Source organism: Pelecanus crispus, chromosome 7 (assembly GCF_030463565.1).
Source record: "Pelecanus crispus isolate bPelCri1 chromosome 7, bPelCri1.pri, whole genome shotgun sequence".
In the NCBI taxonomy this organism is placed as follows: Eukaryota; Metazoa; Chordata; class Aves; order Pelecaniformes; family Pelecanidae; genus Pelecanus; species Pelecanus crispus.
In genome coordinates this window covers 18,452,956-18,474,395 of record NC_134649.1, presented here as the reverse complement: position 1 = coordinate 18,474,395, position 21,440 = coordinate 18,452,956, and the positions used below count along the sequence as shown (strand labels likewise).

The 21,440-nt window shown below is 38.7% G+C and overlaps 1 protein-coding gene across 1 annotated transcript in view; it reads left to right on the top strand.

The window, feature by feature from the left end:
- The first annotated feature begins 890 nt into the window (after nt 1-890).
- MTMR10 (myotubularin related protein 10) overlaps nt 891-21,440 on the top strand; it is a 40,529-nt gene continuing 19,979 nt past the window's right edge. Inside the window, exons 1-5 of the mRNA XM_075714386.1 lie at nt 891-965; nt 2,436-2,496; nt 15,848-15,984; nt 17,100-17,172; nt 19,360-19,502. Coding sequence (XP_075570501.1) covers nt 906-965; nt 2,436-2,496; nt 15,848-15,984; nt 17,100-17,172; nt 19,360-19,502 — 474 coding nt within the window. The 5' untranslated portion in view covers nt 891-905. The remainder of the gene's footprint in view (nt 966-2,435; nt 2,497-15,847; nt 15,985-17,099; nt 17,173-19,359; nt 19,503-21,440) is intronic.

The window sequence follows — 21,440 nt, the reverse complement described above, 5'->3', positions numbered from 1 at the left end:
TTTGCAGGCCCCATGCGCAGGTTTCACAGTCTCCAAGTGGCTCAGAGGCCAAACTGCGGAAATCCTCTGCTTCAGTCCTCATTTTGATATTACACACACACACACCCCCCCAGGCCCCTGTAGCTGTGATTGCTTTTCTCTCAGGAAGGCCAGGAAGAGGGCCGATTTCTCGCCACTTGCCCAGAGGCAGTGCTGAGCCAGAGCTCCCACCCGCGGGGTCCTGGCCTGCCCTCGGGAGGCTCCACCCCCGAGCCAGGGGACGGGGTGTGAGCGCGCTCTCCCAGGGAACCGGTAAGATTCGGTAACCTAAACCAACTGTCAGTCTGGTCGGACATAACAGTGCTGGCTCCACTTGCCGTTCAGGAAGTGTCCATTAAAAGCGGACAAAACGTTAATTACCCGGCCGCTGGCGCGGGCTAACAGCCCCGGCCGGGCCGCGGGCGCTTGGGCCCTCCGCGCCGCCGTACGGAGGCCGCTCCCCCCGCCCCCTCGCGCCCCCCAATATGGCCGCCCCGGCAGAGCCCGCCTCAGCCCGCCGCCCGCCGGGGCCGCTGCCGCCTGCCCGCCGCCGGCGGTAGAGAGCCGCTGGGCCGGCAGGCGGCCGCCCTCACGGGGAGGCGGAGGGAGCCGCGGGGGGCTCCATGAGGGGTTGCGGCGGCCCCAGGCCGGGCCTGCCCAGGCGGCTGACTCCTCCCTTGGGGAAGGAGGGTGCGCTGGGGCCGCCTCCGCCGCCGCCCGCCGGGGCCGCCGCCGTGTGACTGGGAGCGCGCAGCCCCGAGTGGCTGCGGGGCGCCGGGCCTGAGCCGGCGGGCGTCGACACCCTGCCCCCGCGGGACGGGGCCTCCTGGGCCCGGCCCGGCCCGCCGCTCCGTCCCCGCCCGCCGGGGTCCCCGCCTGCAGCGACAATGTTTTCTCTCAAGCAGCCCAAACCCACCTTCAAGTCCTACCTTCTACCGCTGCCTCAGGTAACAGCCTTTTATTTCCATCAGCGACCCGCCCGGCTCTTCCCCGCCCTGGCCCCGGCCTTGGCCCTGGCCGAGGTGCCACCGCCGGGACTGCCCTCCCGGCGCGGCGGCCGCTGGGCCGGGCCGGGCCGGAGTGGGGCCCGGGGGCGGCCGGGGCTCGGCCCGGAGCTTCTCCCCCGCTCGCCTCGGGGTTACCGGCCTCGCGGGGTAGGAAACCAGCACCTGCGCGTCTCTGGGGCGGCTGCCGAGGGGCCCCGAGCCATCTCCCGTCGCACAGGGAAACAAAAGCCGTGCGGACGGCTCGAAGTGCAGCCTGCTGGCTTCTCGGTCTTCTGAGGCTGCATGCAGGCGTGAAGCGGGCATATGCTGGTGACAAGCCCAAACTTTGGTCGAGGAGCAGAACTTTTATCGAAGCCAAGGCTTGCGCCGATTAAAACCGGCCAGTGGGAGATTATTTTGGAAAGTTATGAATAATGCTTCAGGTGTTTGGGCTCGCTTTCCTCTTTGTGCTGGGTGGGATTGGCGTCATCCGTGTTCGTGCTGTGGAATACTTTGAGGAGAAAACAGCTGGTGCTTGTCTGTTGTGCAAATAACTAAACTCTCACTGTAGCCATCGTTTCACGTTTAAAACTTGGCTGATGGCATAAATGTCAGGTATAGATATCAAGTACATGTAGTAGACTCCTGTACTTAGTGCATATAATATCAAGTCTAGTAGAACCACCACAATTTTTTGTGTGGCCTGGGTGTGTGCTTGACAGAATGTGATTTTTATTTATTTATTTTAGACAAGGCAGGACCTCTTCTAGCAACAGGTTTGACTTGTTGACTCAGTTTTGCTTTTTCACAATTTCTTGGGAAAAGTGAAGTGTCGATGCAACATAGTTCTGGATATTCCTAGTCCTGGGAAATGGCGATATCACTGTCAGTGTAAGAACTGTAGGCATTAAGATTATTTCACTGAAGTTTCCAGTCTTTCTATAGAAGTATTTTTATTTTTAAAGTTTGGAATTAAAATGCAAGTAGGCATGTATGTGTTCTAGGCCTTGGCTTTTTTTTTGAAATTTTTCCTATGTTGGAAAGTCATGCATGTTAAAAGTTGGTGGAGAGTTTTGTGCAAACTTCAGTGTCCGTATCTGCGTAAAGCTTGTTGTAGGACTTGAGCCTTTATGGAATGTTAAGCCAAATAATTTTTTGTTCGTGCTGTGACTTGTTATAGCCTAGGCTACACAATTAGTTAAACACTAGCACTTTAAATATTATATTATTGTTCTGGTACAAAGCTAAATGTACACAAAAATGTTAATATCTTTACAGAAAACTTTTGCTATGATTGGTTCCTAGCTCTTTAAGATCAGTTTTTTAAGTTAAAAGAGGAACTTTCTCCTTTGCCCAAATAGGTCTGACTTGTGTCTGACTGTAAAGTTCTGATTATTAAGTAAATTCTCTTTCTTATGTTTTTTCCTTCAGGCTGAAGACCATATAGCGTCAGAACCAAGGATTAAAAAACTGGAACCAGTACTTCTGCCAGGTAGGCACAAAGCAGAAATTTGACAGATACCTCAACAAGGATATGTTTAAGCCTTTTTTTTTTTTTTATTGTAATAGAATTGGTAAAATGTAAATAGTTTTCCCTATTTTACTGTGATTATTGATTTTGGTGTATTTTAATCTTAGCATGCTCCTTGTGGGAATGTAGCTTCTAAGTAGGAAAACTTAATGAAACTTGTGTCTGCAGAAAATTGTTCTAACCTGCCTGAAACACTAAATAAATACATAGGCAATTTTGCCTGTGTAATGCTTTAGTGCGTGTAGAATAACATCTTGGTTTTATTGCAAATATTTGAAATGAAACTGTTATAAGTTTCGTAACATTTATGACATCTTTTGGAAGACTACTAATAATTACATTTGTGTCAGATAGACCTTCACCTGTGTGCAGAACCCACTACCATAGCATGTGTTGTAGTATTCCTTTATTTGAAAGGAAAATATTCATAGAATTTCCAGTAGGTAGGTACGATTGACTTCTGTATTGGAAAACTTCTAATGCCATCTTTATTCATTTACTCTTATTGAATATGCAGCTCTTACATAATTTTGGAATTTCTAAGTGTCTTTAAACCTATGCGGAATAACCTTTTTAGTGTATGGATGAGACAAGCAATGCTTTTATTATTGCTTGTAATTACATATTTATAAAAATGTGGGGTATTAATGACTTCCATATTTTAAATAAGAAATAATTTTTGGTAAATGACATTTTGATCAATGAGGATTTCTAAAAGCCTTTTTCAAATAGAAAAGGAGCAATCTTCTATTCTCAAGATTACTTTGTTGCAAACTGTACATCACAGTAGTAAATTTGGCTTGCTGTTTCTAAGGGTAATTTTGAGTTTAAAACAATGGCATGCTGCATTTTTTTTTGTTAGCATTCAGATTATATGTTAACAGATACAAATTTACACACACATACTAAAACTATTGCTATCATGTTGTCCAAGTTGATAAAACATGTTAACTTTCAAAGTGATCAATAGAATAAACAGGTTACTCTTAAAAATTATTTCTGTCACTGCTTCATATGGGACTGTTGTTAATTAAGCAGTACTAATTGATATGTGATATGGTCCAGTGAGGTACCTTAAACTTAAGAGGCTGAAATATTGTGGAAGAGATTCAACTGAAAGAGTAAATAACTGGCTGACACTCTTTATGAAACAAAGTAATACAGATTTTTCTTGAGGCATAAATACCTTAAAATACATTGCTAAGATTCCGCAGTATTTGAAAGAGTTATATTCTTATGCTTGCAAAACTTCTGCTTACCACTTGGCATCTTACTGGTTATGTTGCAGTTGATAGTCATCCAAGGCCTTTGACTCACGAGGAAGTGACTGCATGTTCTTCTCTGAGACGTTCCACAGAACATGCAAGGCAGTACAGGATTGCTTTTCTCAACACATAACACGTCCTGCCTTTACTGTGGGACACATGCATGAGCAGTTATAGAAAACAACTTCTGTGCAGTAATTTTTTGCAGTGTGGTTCATTCTTTACTTGTGAAACTCTGAAGTGCACTTAAAATGGTGCTGACTGGGTTTGTTTTTTTCAACTGGCTTATATTTATCCCGTGTTTGCATCGTTTCCCTTGTCTGCACTACCTTTGAAGTTGGCATTTGATGGCTTTCAGGACATTTGTAGTAAGTTGCCCCAGGTTATATAGAAACCAATTGAAAGAGTATGCCTCACCACAGAATTAAAATGTCCACCTCCATATCATTCTAAGGTGTTATTTTGAATTATTTAATAATAAAATTCACTGCTCTGTACAGCCACAGAGCAGCTCTGATAAAATCTCATTTTTGTGAGCATCAGCCTGTATGGGGAGGCGGGGAGAGTTTAGAAGTCACTTTTTAAAAATTACTTAAAGTCTTCCTGTTTAAGCACTGGCCTAAACACATTTTTTTGTTTCTGTCATCAAATGGTGCGGTAGAAAAGTGTATAAACAAGTACACATTGTACTGTTGGATAGATTGGCTTTTGGATTTGTTATAACCCAAGTTTCTGGCCAAATTCCAACTCATTTAATTACATTAAGGCTGACTTGTACTCCCTTGCAAGTACAGTCTGAGTATGGTATTCCTAATATCCTATCTTTAATAGCTGTGTGAAATTGCTTTTGGTCTCAGGAACAGAGTTAAACCTGAGCAGCTGAATATTTATTATGCTTCTTTAATTGGTAGAGTTTTTAAGGAGTTCTTTTGGAATTAAATTATATTAGCACAAGCAGTTACTGGTTTTAGTAATCTTTGAAAATGGCAAATAGTTGTATTAAGCTTCTGATTCCTAAAACGTAGTCACTTTGAGGGAGTAGCTTACTAAAAATTGAAATTCCAAAGTAGCTAAATACCGTGCTAACTTGTATTTCTGTGCAGTGGAGGTTAGGAGAGGGAGTTCCAGACATGGAAATAATACGAGTCAGGTTACAAAATGAGGAGGCTTTTATTTAGGGGGAAAAAAAAAAATGGAATTTACACTGGAATCAACTTTTAACCTGTAGAGTTTGTTTTTAAAGTTTCCTCTGGTGCCCAGAGGAATAGAGACGCATGTCTTCAGCTTTTGGAACAAAAGCCTGCATTCTTATGGAACTGTGTGCTCTGAGGAAGGTGGCGTTAGGAAAAGCAACAAACATCATTTAAAGCAAGGAAGAACCTTGGTTGTAAGTGGCAACACTGATACTGCAGTTGGTTGTAAATGGCAACACTGATACTGCAGTAGGGAAAAGCAAACAATTTTATAGAATTTGGTATAATTTCATTACAAAATACATGATATAGGTTTAAGATGGAGTTATAAAAATGTTTTCTTTTTCTTTCTGCAGTTCTGTTCTCCTAGTGTCGCTCTCTGATCAAGAGTTTTTGCAGAGTTAGTTGAAGAGTTGGCCTGTGTAACAGTTTCACTTTTTTTTTCCTTTGTTTGCGTAGCTTGTTTTATAAGCATGTCAAAGAGGAAGAATAGAGAAATAGCAGGTAGTCTACCAGTCAGTCTTTTAAAGTGCCTTGCCTAGTAGGAAATTAGCTTGTGTACTTTAGGGGAGAATGAAGTTAAAGTTGTTAAACTTGAAGGTGTGTTATGTTCTGGTAACCAGTTGTAGCCTATTTTCCACAACAATGTCTGTAGCACTTTTGAGACATCAACTTAAGCATTCAAAAAAATTGTACAACATAACTGGAATGTAATGCAGTGTATGTTTTCATGATTTGAATGGCAAGGCATTGTGCAGAGAGGTGCAACACATGGATGGATAATGACCCAGTCCAGTGTCTGTACTCTAAGCAGTGCTGCACTGTCGTTTAGGCAAGATCGGTGAAAAGGTCCTCACTGTTGCTCACGCAGGATGTTCTGCAGGAGATTATGTAACTAATGGAACATCTGAATAAGCGTGAGAAAAGGATTGTTCCTCCTGAATCTCAGTACCTACTTGTAGTAGTTATTGGAAAGTGTTGCTCAGTATACTAATTTGCTAGTAGATTAATAAGCTAGTGGTTGTTACCTGTAAGTTTTTACAAAACAGCTAGAAATGGTTTAGTTCTTTTTGGTTTTTTTGTTTTTAAAAGTTTATACAGTAAAATTGTAGAAGTAAACTGAATTAGAATAGTATTTTTTTATCTTTAAGGCTTGCACGTTGAGGCAAGTTAAAGGAATATTGGTGGTGAGCTGCTGTTACAAAGCAGTTATTCATAACCTCTTGTGTCTGCACCATGTTACATGGTCAGATCGTAGAAGTCCGCTTCAGTGCCATCATTGGTGTGCAATCACGCCCGTGGTGGGTTTATAAACAGGTCATAAGTACGGCTGGACTGGGTCAGGTGTCACCTCTTGCTGGCGGTGGCTGCAAGGCCGTAGGCAGAAGAAAGAACAGGATAAGCAGCACTTCCAGCTGCTTGTTCTGCTCTCCCTGCTTCCTTCAATGTGTGGCATGGGGACTTTCCTCTTAGAGTAGCATAATGAGGAGATCCAAGTGAGGAGTTAGAGCATCATAGAGACAGTGCTATCGTATTGAATTCCTCTTGCTGGATTTTTCTTACGTTAATTTATCCAGTTGCTTTCTATAGCCATGTAAACTTCTATCACCTACAGCTTCATCTGTTAAGGAGTTGAGCAATTCAATTATATGCTGTTACAAACTGCCTTTATTTGGTTGTTCTGAACTTACCACCATCTAGTGTCTTTGGGTAAACTTTACTTCTTGTATGACACAACAAACATCAAGCTGTATTCCCCCATTCCATGTGATTCGTGATTTTCAGACTTGTATCATATGTCCCCTCTGGTTTGCTTCCCTCTCGCGTAGTCTTAGTTGGTCCTAAGAAAGAAGCTTTCCATATCTTTAATCATCTTTTTGATTACCTCTGAACATTTTTCCAGTTGTGCTGTGTTCTTGTTGAGGTGGAATTACATACCGTGTTCAAGACTTCTGCTACTGGATGTATTTGGCTTTTATCTAATAATGCCAATCTAACTGGCTTTACCACCTGCTTTTTGTTTTGGTTTGCTTTTTTGTATGCATGTGCCCTTAGACAGGCAACTGACTGTAGAAACTTAATTGTGGGAGGTTTTTAAGACTGTATCATGGAAAGTTTTCGTCTTTTAGAAGTGTCTGATTCTCTTGCAAGTTAGCTCCCAGCTCTTCTGGGTTTTTTTTTTTCCTGCTTTCTGCAAATCCTTAGTACATTAAGTCATGTGTTCCAGAGCAGCTGCAACACATCTTGTGATAGGAGAAGGGAACTACACTTTCTGGTGAGGCACCCTTGTGCTTTAGTACCCCAGGTATGTTCACTCCTGACTGCTTTGAACCCCTGCACCTCTTTCTTGGCATTTTCGTTTGGTTTGTGGTGTCCCAGAGGTGGAGAACAGAGGTCATGGTGTTGCAGTGTGAGTGCGTGATGCCAGCACTGTGATTGAGGAGTGGGTGGGTGGGGGTATGTGTAAGAAATAGGGACCAAGTTAGTGAGGTTAATGTGTAACCCCAGAGATTTGTCAGGTCTGCCTTTCTTGTGTATTGGGAATCATATTGGTTTGACACCTCAAAGGGGAAACTGGGATGGTTTAATTGCATGGTACAAGTAGTAATGCTGTTACTCTCAGTGCTTTTTTCCATGTATATTTCTGGAATGAGTTGTTGATATTCAAGTAGGTATTGCTTGATCTGTTAAGGATGTTCATTGGTTGATGGTGAGTAGCAATAGCCTATCAATGCTGATAATAACTGAATAGAACTTGTATGAAGTCAGTTTCTGATTGTTTCCAAAGCATATGCAGTTGTTGATTCTCATTTCCAGTGGTGTTGTGTGCTAGCCAAGGTTCTCTTACTCATTACGCAGCTGATTAAGACATCATATTTGCAGGGTTAGGGGTTTTTCCCTGCATCAAGTTTCTTATTTGAAGTTGAAATGTTACTGTAAAAATTCGGTTTTGAAGTTAGTGTGTGATGTTAGACAAGTAAGTAAGTGAAATAGCTTTGTAATTTCAACTCATTTTCCAAAATAGCTTTGTAATTTCAACTTGTTTTCAGGAATCAGTGTCATACAAGAGCATGAAATTATTTTCAACATTTCAGAATGGCCAGATTAGAAAACCAGAGTGGCAATTTGGAAAGCAATACAATCCCCTAAAGCTTTTCTAAGTAGACTTTTTTTTTGTCTACACCAGGAAGATTACCAAAGGTTTTATTTAAATAAATCATGAGTGTTTCAAATTCTAGATTTGAAACCTGAAACAGCAGCTTTCTGCAAACTAATCTTTCATACTGCAAGAAGTTTAAAAATGAACCAAACATTTGACTTAAATTTAGAATGAGGCAGCACTTACAGTAAGTATATAGTAAATACTCTATTACAGCTTTTTTTGTTTGTTTGACCCAAAGTAAATTTTCAGGCATGCTTTGGGTTCAGTTAACTGCTTGTTTTGTTTTTGGTTTTGCTTTTTTTAAGGATTGGCATGATATAAGTACTACCAAGATGGTCTGCGTGGAGAATCTAAGTTCCAGATACAGTCTCACAAGTGAATTTTACTGGATGGAATCAGTTTGTTCTGCCTTCTTTGTTATGAATACATAGAGGGGATTTCTTAAAGCTTCTGGCTAGTATTATATTTTAAGTATTTGTAAATATCTACAAAAATGTTCTCCTATTTGCAACAGATGAGCTGTAGGGCAATATGGAAATCATTCTTTAAAGGTAAAAGGATGAACATGGTTTAAAATTAAATATTTTAATGCCTCTGCATGTGCATTCTGCAAAACAGTTCTAAAGTAATTGGTTTCTGCCCATTCTGTCCTACATATATTTAATGCCACAAGTCATTAAAGTCCAGATAGTGTAGATTCTGCATTGCCAGCTGACCAACCTACTGGGGTTTTTGTCTCCTAGCAGTTATATTTGCTTCCAATGAAGTAAGTCTTCAGTGAACTAATTTCTAAGGAACATATGTTTCTGTGTTGATTTATTTATGAAGCCAAACCTGAGTAATTTAAGCTAGACCCAGTAATATATTACAAGTCCAGAACAGCATCTGTAACTTGTATTGGTGACATAGTTATAAAATAACAGGCTGAAAACCACAGTCTTCTCAAACAGTTACTGATTATATTGTTTAGGCAAAGTCAGGCTTTGGGAATCTGTAGTTTATGTAGCCAGACTAAAAATATGCAAAACACAAAACACTCTTCCTCCTCACTGGCTTGTCTATTCATGTTGTAGAACTCTGACCAAATCATTGCTAAAACTTTTTTTGGGGGGGGTGGGGGTGGTGACAGGGTTATTTTAGTTTGACCTAAAAATACATACTGATGCCAAGAGGAGCTGTTTATTATTCCATTTTTTCTCATCACAGGTGTGTGTTCCTGTGAGTTATTTGGTGCTGACACTTTTTTGTGCAACCAAAGAACAAGCCAGATCAGAGAGCTAAGTCAGAAGAAATCAGGACTGACAAAAAAGGAAGAAAAATACATGGTTAGAATTATTTTCAGCTGGATCAGTTCTCTGATGTGACTAGCAAAGTCTTTCACAAATGGCAGTGCCAGCACAAGGGTTGAGGTGGGAATGAATGTTGAATATGGAACTGTTTCCATTTTAGGGGTAATACAAGTTGCTGGATTAAAGCAACTCTGTAAGCATGATCAGCTTTGTAATCTACTGCAATACTTCGTTTTGGATCTAGTTGCTAATGAGAGCCTTGCTCGTGATGGATGTTCCCTTCTTGTCATGTGAGCCCCTTTTGGGTCCTGCTCTATGTCGTGTCCTTCACTGCGCTTCTGGGGCATGGGGGAAGCTTTTGTGGAGCATCCCATTCCAGTTCAGAAAAGCAATTATCTTTTCAGATCCCTCCTGTGGTCAATTTTTTTGCAAGGTTCGCAAAGATTAGCCATTTTTGGACAAATACTGATTTTTAACCTTGTTAATGTGCATGGGAGAAGAACAGTTGTTCTTCAAAGGCTTTTACCTAGAAGTCTTTACTTTTTTGCTACTTTTTTCCTTACTGAGCATTTCTAAAATTTAGCTAAGCTTTTGTCATGCTCTTTCTCTTTTACTGTTTGTTAGTGCACTAGAGAAACTGTACAATATTAATATATGATATTTTAATAACAATTTTTCTAATCAGATTGGCAAAGCAAGCTCTTTTGGTACTGTGCATTTAAACCACATCACTCTCCATGCAGTGGTTAGAGTTGTTTTTTGACAGAAATCCCAGGTTCTCCTATTAAAAATTAATGCAAATAGAATATATAGAATTGGTTTTCATTCTCCAATAACCAGTGTTGAGCTGTCCTTTTGGAACAACATTTTTACTTTGTTTTTATTTTTTTTTTTGCTTTCTGCAGATGTGCACGAAATTAAATGTAGTCTATTTTTTAACTAATTGTGAAAGTACTGGAAAATAGTTGGGGAAAAAAGATAGACGATATCTACACTAGTGTGCAGCTTTTTTGCCTTCACATACCTTAAATACATTGTAAGAGCTCATGAAAAATCAGAAAAGAGATAGAAGACAATTATTTCATGAGCTTACAAATACTTTTTTCTTAAGTTTGGAAGTGGCTGAGCACACTGAACAGAAGATTCATTTAGAAGTGGATTAGAGACATTTACATCTAAATGCTTGGCGCATACTAATAAACTCATACAATTTTGGTATTCGCTTTACAAGAGAGCTACTAAGAAAAGGCAGCTAAATAACTGAAGATGTTCTAGATTTCAGTTACTTATTAATGAAGTCTTTATTGGAAATTCTTGCTCAGAAATTTACAGAAGTTAATTATTTGCCAATCATTTTGGACCAGTTTTAGACTTAGATCTTTCTAAATACAAGTGAACTCATTGATGTGCATTTTTAATGGTTAAATGGCTACTTGAATTAACTTTAGTTTTTCTAGAGAGAGTTTTTTAGACTATCTTTCATATTAAAAGGCTGGTTTTCTGTGGTCTTAATTGGGTATAATCACTATCAGCATTATAAATGAGGAACAGGGGTTTAGTTTCCTAAGTGTATTCAGGTGATAGGTTTTTACGAATTTAGGTAGGAATTACATGACTGCATGAAGTACTTAATACCCTCTATTGTCTTTATGTCTATTAGACCTTGAATGTACACTAAACGTATTCAGATTTTGATTTAGAACTTCAGTGCTCATAGAAGAAGGTTTATACTGATAAATCTATTCTTGTGCTTCAAGTACAGCATTGAAAAAGTTCCCTTAGCAATATGCAGAGTACCTGCAACCTTGAGTCTGTAGGACTCGCATCATTCATTTATGGAGTCTGATTTCAGCCATTCATTGCCTCTTGCAAGTATCAGGTTCTTAATGTGCTAGAAATATTGTATGTTAGCGTTTTAACATATGTATATATGCATGTGTGCGTGTGCTCTGTCTCTCTGTGTATGTGTTGATATATATGTGTGTGTGTATATACAATACAGCGTAAATATGTCGCCTTGTAAACTGTTCAGTTACTTTATTTCATTGTGCAGTGCTTTTGTATTCAGTCAGTATTGTTAGATTTATTGAATACTGTTCAGTCTGTTTCACCTCATACGTTAGTAAGGTGTGGTCCTAGATGCTATTCAATCAACCTTCTGCCCTGAAAACTAAGGTTTTAAGATACGCTGTTCTGTTGTATTCCTTCTGTATTCATAGGCAGAAAACCTGTGCTAGAAACTCTTTTGGATGGAAGGGTTTGACAACTGCTTCAGTGGGCAACTGAAAAGCTGGAAATTACTTGAGGTCTCTGTTGGCATGTTTCTTGCATTTTAAGCTAAGATAATACAGAATCTTAAAATAGCAAACATGAGAACTGGCTGTATAGGTGAAAGAGCATTAGTTATGCATCTCCTACTGCTATAAACAATCCAGACCCTTGTCTCTAGAGAAAATATGGAAATTTCCAATTACAAGTTCTAATGCAGTGCTAATTCTAGCAGTTCTTGCGTAGCACTTTTTCATGTCTATCAAATTTACTTGTCCAATTGCCCTGTTGATAACAAATAGTGATAAAACTGACACAAAATATATAAAAAAGCTAAGAAACTTTTTTAGATATTTTGTGTGATCTGCATGTATGCAGGTTATTAGATCCGGAGTTCCTGATCGTAAGTTACAAATTACTACCTTCATAAGATAAACAAAAAAATTAAACTTGATCATGTGGGGCATGACACCAAAATGAACAAAAATATTGTTCAGTAGTAGGCAAAATGGTACAGAACGTCCTTTATCTGAGGATGTTACTGTTTAGGGATTGCTTTTTCAAATTTTGTAGAAATAAATTGTCCTGAAGGCTAGATCAGACTCACTTAGTATGACTGCAGGCTGGGGAGACAAAATTGGTGCTGTTGCACAACAGCTGTGATACCTGTTGATCACTTGTTCTGCTGATCACTGAATTCAGCATTTTTAGTCGTACCTCTGTTGCCTCCAATTCCCATGCATGTATGCTCTGCTTTCTGAATTTTATTTGGATTGTAGTGGGTTATATATTATGGTCGATTAGATATATACCATGAATTCTCTTAACATCCAAAATACAAAACAGTCAAATAGCATGTGCTTTTCACAGTTTCTGAGGCTGTGTGCTAAGTGGAAAGTGTATTAACTAGATAGATCCTTCAGTCTCTTGTGTTATTTTTGTGATTCATGTATTCGGTGTAGAAATTTTTTTTTTTTTTATTAAACATGATTAGGCTTTATATATAAGGGTGGCAACCTGTAATTTTTCTTCTGGTTTCCTGTCAGAGTTTAAACAAACTGCTCTTGTCTCCTGAGATCATTCTTTGACTGTTTGAGTCACATGGAAGTGTTGACTGCTGTTCCGTGTCTGGAACAGCTTGTGACTGTTTACTGGAAAAAAAAGAGCAGCAGCTACATTGTAAAAAAATGTGCAGTGTAATATCTCTGAATAGCTCTGTTGTTGACACTTGTATAGAAAAATCACCTACTCAACTACAAATACAAGAAGGGTTCATTGTGCAAGAGGAACACGTACTACTTGTCTTGTTCAGCTACCTTCCTAAATTTGAGTTAAGTTTCGAAGGTTTGCACCTTTTTATATTGCTCATTATAGACGTCCAAATGAGGGATAAAAGCCGGGTCAATATAAAAATTCCAAATCTGCATTTAAAAAAAAAAAGCTCAGAGTTCAGTTTCTAGAGGCTTTTGAAAACTGCATCTGTTAAATTTGCATTGCAAACGTTCTCATGCTTCAGTGTAAATGTTTAAACCCTTTGGCTGAAATCGGTATGTGTGCACTCTCTGTCTTGCCATATTATAATACTCAGGTTCAAAACTGACAGTTCTGTGTTAGGGCTGTAAACTTGAGTGCAAAGGAGACACTAGGCCAAAAAATCCAAAATGTATTTGTGTTGGATGAAATGAGAATAAATTAAGTTGCACTAAAATGGGATTAGTATTAACATGTTGTAGTGTAGCCACACAATTATGAGGAATGGAGGAGGGAAGTAAAAAGGACTGGCTTTGGTAAAGAGAATGATGTAGCAGGCATGTTTTAAACTGTAGTAGACTCAAATTGAAAAAGTTTGCATGGATCTCTTATTTCTCTACTGTTTTGTAGCAACAAAGACATGAAGTACTGAAATAGTTTGGTAATAGTAATTTGTGTTTTTAGCAAGAGTGTCTCCCGTGTGATACTAAAAAAATCTTACTATCAGTAACAGATAAGAGAATGTTATATGGGGAAAAAAAAATACTTATGGAAGTTGCACTTCATTTCATGGTGTATTTGGCTCTCCACATCTTTTTATTAGAAATGCAGTTAAACACTGGAGGTACTGAGAGAGGGAAGAATAAAAAATATTTAGGTTTAGAACAGCTGAGTTTGTGGAGAGGAGAAGCTTCACAGGCAGAAAGTGACTGAGAACTTGACATTGAATAGTTGAAGATTAACATCAACCGTGAGAAGGAATTGCTTTAATATACAGTTTAGGCTTTTGCAGTTATTTAAGTAAATAGCTTATTAGAAAAAATGCTGGGCATTAAGAAGTTTCAGGTCAGACTCTGCTAAAAGTATTGAAACACTTTCATTACAGTGTTGAACAGAAGTAGGGCTTGTCATTTTCATGTACCCCATTATAAGACATTGTTTTCAATTGCGGTGGACTTGGATGAACTTTAACTATTTGTACTGAATCTGTCGGAATCAGATTTCTTTCTCTCTCTCTTTTTTTAAATTCAAAAGCTTATTTACACCACAGCTTAGTAATGTTTGAGAAAAGACTTTAAAGCTCCAGTACATCTGCCTATAGAGCATTTTCACAACTCTTGCCACTTCTGGCCTAGATTATGGTGTATACGATAACCACAGATCAATGAAATTTGTCTGCTTACATCTTCAAATGGTCCCAGAATACTCAACATAATTCTGCCAGCTCAAGGCTACAGAGTTAGTCCAAGAAATTTTTGAAGCTGTTTATCACAACTGAACTAAAAGCAGGGACTCTGTTTGCTGCTGCTCATAGTGACTTCCAGGCTGATGCCTAATCATATTAGGCGTGAGAGCACTGGTAGGGCAGCTTAGCTAAATAGTTTAGGATGAGGAGCATGTGCAGAGACTGGGTCTCAAGCCTAGCAAAAGGTGCATTTCTGCTCAAGCGTTTGGAAAGCTAAAAACAGTTCTTTGAATGTATGGTTACTTGGGTGCAGTGATAACTACCTGAGGAAAATACCTTCTGTAGATCAGGAGACAGATGAGAGATTTATTCAAAGCTGTATCCATACTCACTGGGCATACAGATGACTGATTACTGCCATTATAGTCATCCAAAGAACTGACTGTTTTCTTGCAAAGCATAAGACACTCTGAGATGATGTTTTGGGCAGCTGGGACCAAATATGCCCAACATATTTCGAGCAAATTAGGCTTTAGCAATCTTTAGTCCTTGGTCTTTTTCTAAACAAAAACCTTCAGCTAGTATAAAATTTCACTTTTCTTGAACACGCTTCCACTCCCACACTATTTATGATAGACAGCAGCAGAAGGAGGTGGTTGATCTGATGACAGAAGCACAAGCCCTATACAGGAGTAAAAGAAATGACCAAGTTCATTTCCTGAAGTACAAATGAAATTACTATTTAGCTTTCAGAAACCTGTGTTGTGGAGCTAAAAAGTAACATTATGTGTAGTGATTTACTCTTTCTTTTTAAATGGTCCTCAGTCTCATTTGCCTGGATGCTTTTTTATTTCATAGCTTATCCCAGATGAATTAGCATAATTTTTTTTTTTTCTTCATTTGGATCTTCTGTTTTGCAGAAGGAAATGGTTGGTCTCCTTCATCAGATGGTCACAGTAGAAACTTTGAAATAGCGAGGAGTGTTTAATGTGTGTGTTCTGGTTTTTCTTTTATGAAATCACCTGAAAAATCTGTTTATAAATGCAAAACTAGATGTGGACTGATTATTCTGAATTCATGAAATTCATAAAACTCTCTAAAGTACTTAACAACAGCCAGCTAGTTTCAGTTTTTAAAATAGCTAAAGTTTTTAAACTAGCTGAAGTATGTGAATGTATGCCTTTGTTTAAAGGACAGCGTTTTAATAGTGAAGAATTTCAGATTTTGATCTCTGGGTATAAGGAAACTGGTGCGTGGTGGCTTTTTGCTCTTAACTACTGCACAATATTGTCTATTCTGGAACAGTAGTTTTCTTTTTTCCCTGGAGTGGTGTTAGTTAAACTCCAGGCTTACCCAAAGACGTGTATAACTTGAAACAGGTAAAGGGTTGGGGGTTTCTTGGTACTACAGACTTAGAATTGTTGTAGCTACAGGATTTATATAGGCTTCTCTTTTCCCCTCCCCTGTTTCTGTTTTAGGTGAAATTGTGGTAAATGAAGTAAATTTTGTAAGAAAATGCATTGCTACAGATACAAGTCAGTATGACCTGTGGGGCAAGCTGGTTTGCACTAACTTCAAGATTTCCTTTATTACGGATGACCCAATGCCACTACAGGTTTGTTGTTACTCACATTGCTACATCATGATGACAAATGTGATGGGTAAAACAGATTTAGTTAGAATACGGTGAATCTGTCTCATATCTGATATAAATATGATACCTTCTAAACCGAAGCAGGCTAAATGATGAGGTTCCACTGTCCTGTTCTGAATGTGTTGCTATTCCATCCCATCATTGAGAATATCAGAACACAGCAAGTTTGGTATGGAAGTACAGCCAGCTCTGTTTATCTCTGTTTATGGAGGCTTCATTGGGAAGTGGTTTTACAAAAGGCAAAGCAGGAATTATATAAAAACATCTTTCTCCTTGAAGAAGATAATTGCAAATGTTCATTTGACTAGGCAAGTGTCAGATCAGAAAAGCCTTTAAGACACCCAAGTTTTATTGGCATTACTGACGGAGGACAAAGTAACCATGAAATGAGTTTTCATTTGTAGATGAAGCAACAGGAAAAGGGGAGAAAGAAACCAAGCCTTTGTCGAAGCAGAACATGTGACATTCAAAACCTTGATCACTTTTTTGAACAGCACAGCATACAGTACTGTTTGGAAATCCAAGTTGTGAGCTCTATGTTATTTTCAGTAGAGTCTGCACTTTCATTTTGGGCTTTTAAAAGAAACACTTCATTAACTAGGTGTGTATAAAGCTCTGAAAGTAGATAGATGCTATTCAGTAATGGTTTGTAAGTTTGACCAAAGCTACTTAGAAAAATTAATTTTTGACATGAAGTAGTTGTCAAAACTTAATTCAGCTTTCAGAAATAATATTTTTTCTTTCTATGGTTACAGTAACAGTTGGAGATTTTTTTTGTATCATATATGAATTTTACACTTCAGATTGTATTGAATTTCTACCAGCAGTTTTTGAGGCTAGTAGATTCAGTGCAAGTAGTGATTTTTGTATACTCTGCTGGGGTTTCTAAACTGTTTGGTGTGCATTCACCAGCACAAGAGAGCTGTTTCCACAACCTCTAATTGCCTGTGAATAGGCAAGGGTGGTACGTGTCAGAAAAGTCTAGGCATGCCTGATTTTTATCATAGTCTCTTCAAAGTTGGGCTGTATATCTGGTTGCGAACTGCAGTTAATGGCTATGAGTTCATGTGTTTCAGAAATTCCATTATAAAAACCTCCTTCTTGGTGAACATGATGTCCCACTAACATGCATTGAGCAGATTGTCACAGGTATGTCAAAAATAGTTAAGTATTATGACAGGCTTTAAACTTACTCAATTCGAAACTGTTAACTGCTTGTTAGGTTGTGCAGAATTGTTGATGCTTAAGGTTTGATGTCATTAATCTTCCCTGATTTGAAGGACGTGGTTTATTTAAAATTAGGATGAAAGCCTTAAAGGCTGAATAAAGCTTGAGGTGCCATGCAGGAGACATATTTGTTTGGATCTTTATATTGGTTTTAAATTTAACTACAATACTGAATCAACAGGTGTTTTAGGATAGACACCTGTTATAGCAGAACAAAATTTTGTTGGCAGCTCTTTTTATATTGAAGCATCTGAATCGCTTCCATTTAAATACACTAGATTGCAAAAAGCACATCACTTGCACAATTTGCACGTAGATGGGGTATCCAGTGACATAAGTGCTTGAGTTTTCAATCGTGTCTAATTCTTAGCAAGTTAGTAGCTAGCAGTCCTCAAAAATCTACAAATGACAATAGACATCTTAATCTGAATAAATAACTTATAAAATACTTATTGTGAAGAACCAGTTTTTGGTGGATACTTTAGGCTAAGCTGTTTGTGAAGAAGAATGTTTTTTATCTTGTAATTGAAGAATTTCATATAGCTGATAATTTTTCAAGTCTTGATTATGGCATGGGCTGTTAAATATGGTTTTCTGACCACAGGTAATTTGAATCATTACTTTCAAGTTCTCCGTGCCCAAAGTTATCCAGTAATCCATTTCTACTCTGGAAGCTGCTTCTAATCACTGTGAAAAGATTACTGCATATCTGAGGAAGAACAGTATGAAGAAATGTTTTGGTTTGGGTTTTTTTTTTTTAATGAAGAGGTGCTATTGACCTGTTATATGGTCTTGCACTGGCTCACATTTGTTGCCCCTTTTCAAAAATACCAGGTAGAAGTGACAAAACAGTAGTGGTATTGCAAATCTGTTAATGACAGTTTTGTATGGAGAGATGTTTATAAATGGGGTGTTGCAATCTTCTTATTTAACATCTCATGCAAATGCTTATACAATAAATTCTGCTAAATAGGGGGGAAAAGCCAGCCAGCCTTGAATAATTGTTCTATTAATTATGTCCTCTCTCACATGAAATGTGGTGTTCCTAAATGGGAGAGGACTATAGATGGCTTTTATTTTGAAACTTGAGGGCTGACAGATTCTAGATTACTCTTCTGTGCATGTTTCCCCAAACTGTCAAATAGCATGAACATTTGCAGCTTCATTAGAAGAATCATAGAATGGTAGAAGTTCTCTAGGAACCCTTTCTGTTTAGCTTTTCCATTGGAGTTTGAAGCCCTTTAGAGGGAGAGGGCAGTATTTCCTGCCACACACTTGAGGAGATTATGCTTTGTTCTCCTGTTACGCAGGTTTACCCTAAATTTAGTGAAGCATAAGCTTTTGCTAACAGGAATTAGGGGGAGGTTTTTACCCATGCTGCAGAAGAGGTTGCTCGATCATAGTTATATTGAAGGTGAATAGCTGGAGGTGTCCTAAAACAATTGTCTTGAGTTCCCTGGAAGTACTTAAGTTTAACCCAGAAGGTACCTGCAACCAGGCAGCTATGTCAATTAATCACTCAACAGCTACGTGCCCCAGTTTTCCCAGTTGCCACAAATAAAATCTCTGTGGCTTCTGTGATGCTTACTTTTTACGACTTAACTTTCTCTGTTTGAAAAGGAGATGTATAGACCAGGAGACACAGCCTGTCTATGCAGGTCTACACCAGCTGGCAATTTACTATACTTACATTCCTGAAATAAGGAGTTAATCTTAGTCTTAACTCCAGCACTTTTTTTATACACCCAAGTAAAAAGAAAAAAAAAAAATCAGCGTATATGCCAATTACTGTGCATCAGAAGGGCGTTGCAGCATACATAATTAACTGGGAGCAAAAATTGCTCTCAGGAATACTGCATGTTAATTCCTTGTTTGTGAAGTTGTTGATGGACAAAAATAATCTGGGTGTACAAGAAACAGTAACTCATCCACTTGTTTGAAAGTAGATTGATCAACAGGAGGATCTATAGATTTTCTACCTCAATTGAACAGTTGAAATATGCTATTAAATGAAAAACTTCTGGTAGCAGCATAACTGTATCTGTTTGAGCCAGTCTTGTGTTGTATACTTACAAAACACAGTCTAGTAAGTTTGTGTTTTCTTTACAGTGAATGACACCAAGAGGAAGCAGAAAGTCCTTGGTCCCAACCAAAAACTTAAATTTAATCCAACTGAGTTAATAATTTATTGCAAAGACTTCCGGATTGTCAGATTTCGTTTTGATGAAGCGGGTCCTGAAAGTGCAAAAAAGGTATTATATCTTCTTATGAAATCTTGCCTTGTAGTCATTGCATGTAGCAACAGCTGTGCTAATAAGAACATTTTATGCTATGTTTTGGTAGAGCAGTAGGGGGAAAGAATTGCAAATTAGTCACATTGTGTTACAGGAGAATATCTGGATTTTTAGAGTCAAAATTATTAAGTAAAAACTTTAATGTGATGTATTAACTCTTTCTTTTCATATAATAAACCTGCATTTCTTGTTATATCTGCTATACTTTTGTTTAATAAATTAGTAATTTTAAAATATTTTTAAAGACTAGAAGTGGAATACTGCATTACAGCTGTTTACATTTTTATGGAAATTGTTTGAAACTTTGATACATTTTCTGAAAGTCATAAGCTTAATTTACCCATAGGTAAAGTGTCCTATCTTATATATAGACTTCTTATTTGCTTCACACAGCAAGTTCTCCAACGAGCTCTTGGAATGACCAGTTTGTCTAATCTACATAAAACTGTGATCTTTCTGAACACTTTTCTTAGAAAGACTTGCATACCTCTTGACAAGAGGAATTACTTCTGTCTGTACATTCCTAGAAACTTCGTTCCTTCCCCAGTTTTAACACTTGTTGTCATAAGTCTCAACAAAATCATACAATGTCATTTAACCTGGTAAGGTCCAGATATGTTTCTGCTAATCAGAGGAGGTTAATCTTACATAATAACATCAGCTCACCAGCTTCCTTGTTGTGGATGGCTGCCATAGGTTATTGAGTTACAGCTCCTCTGACCTCTGTGGCACCACTTCGTGGCCAGGTGTGGCACAGCAATCCTTTTGTAAGGAATGACCCAGTTTGCTCCCAGAGCTTAAGAATTCCCCTTCTCAGTAGGATAAAGTTTGAGCTTAACCCTGTAAGTCCTAAGAACCATCTGCCCAGACATAAGTCTGTTTGCAGTTATCAGCTGAGTAACTGATGAACCAGTTCTTCACCTCTTACCCTCTCATAGAGATCCACGGGCAGAAAGAAGCCCAGTAATGAAGCAGACTCTTCTTTCCTTACTGCTTTTCTAGGTTCCTCCCTGCCTGCTGCCTTTGCTGTTTGTAACCTTTCATGTTTGGCAATCTTCCAGCAGTCAATTCCCTTTTCACAGCTTCTCTGAAATCTCCCTGGAGCAGCCTGTCTACTGCAATATCTTTATAGCAACTGTTTCTAATTGGCTGTCACAGCTAAGAAGAGTGATTAGCCTGGAGGAGGGAGGAAAAGAGCATAAACTTAGCATCTCATTAACTCTTTTTGTGCTGCATTTACTTATGCAAGAGCAAAAAGTGAAACCTTTTTACGAAGGTGCTTGCTTTATACGTTTATAATTACATGGTCAAACATGATTTCTTTTGATAGGAAGAACAGCTAGTTCTAGAGATGCAGAAGGATCTGAATCTCTGTGGTTAAAAAGATAGTACTGGTGGTGCCCAAAAATGTAACAGTTGCCATTTCAAATATCAGACTGCCCTTGCTAGAGGAGCAGAAGAAAAGTATCAGCTGTATGGCTACTATTGCAGTTTTGGTGCATCGAATAGGTTACTGCAACTTTGTGTGGGTGTATCACAGAAGCACACTTTTACTGAAGGGAGATAAGGCTCTGTTAATCTAACGTTTCCATAACAACATTATTCTGTTGGCATTAAAATATAAATGTCTAAAACCATGAAGTCCTTAGATCAGGTTTCTTCTATTGGGATTTTGCTGAAATTATTTTGGAATGCTGGTGAACACAACTAGAATGGTCTTACCCAGCATATTGAGTGGAGTTATTTTGTTCTTTCTGCCATTTAAATGGTATGCTAGTACCATACTCTTGAAAGATTTTTATCTGGTTTCTGTTCCTGCCCTTCAAGTAGTTCATATTAGCAACGTTGTCCTGATGTTTAAAAACAAAGGAAAAGGTGGTCAGGTGTCCTTATAGT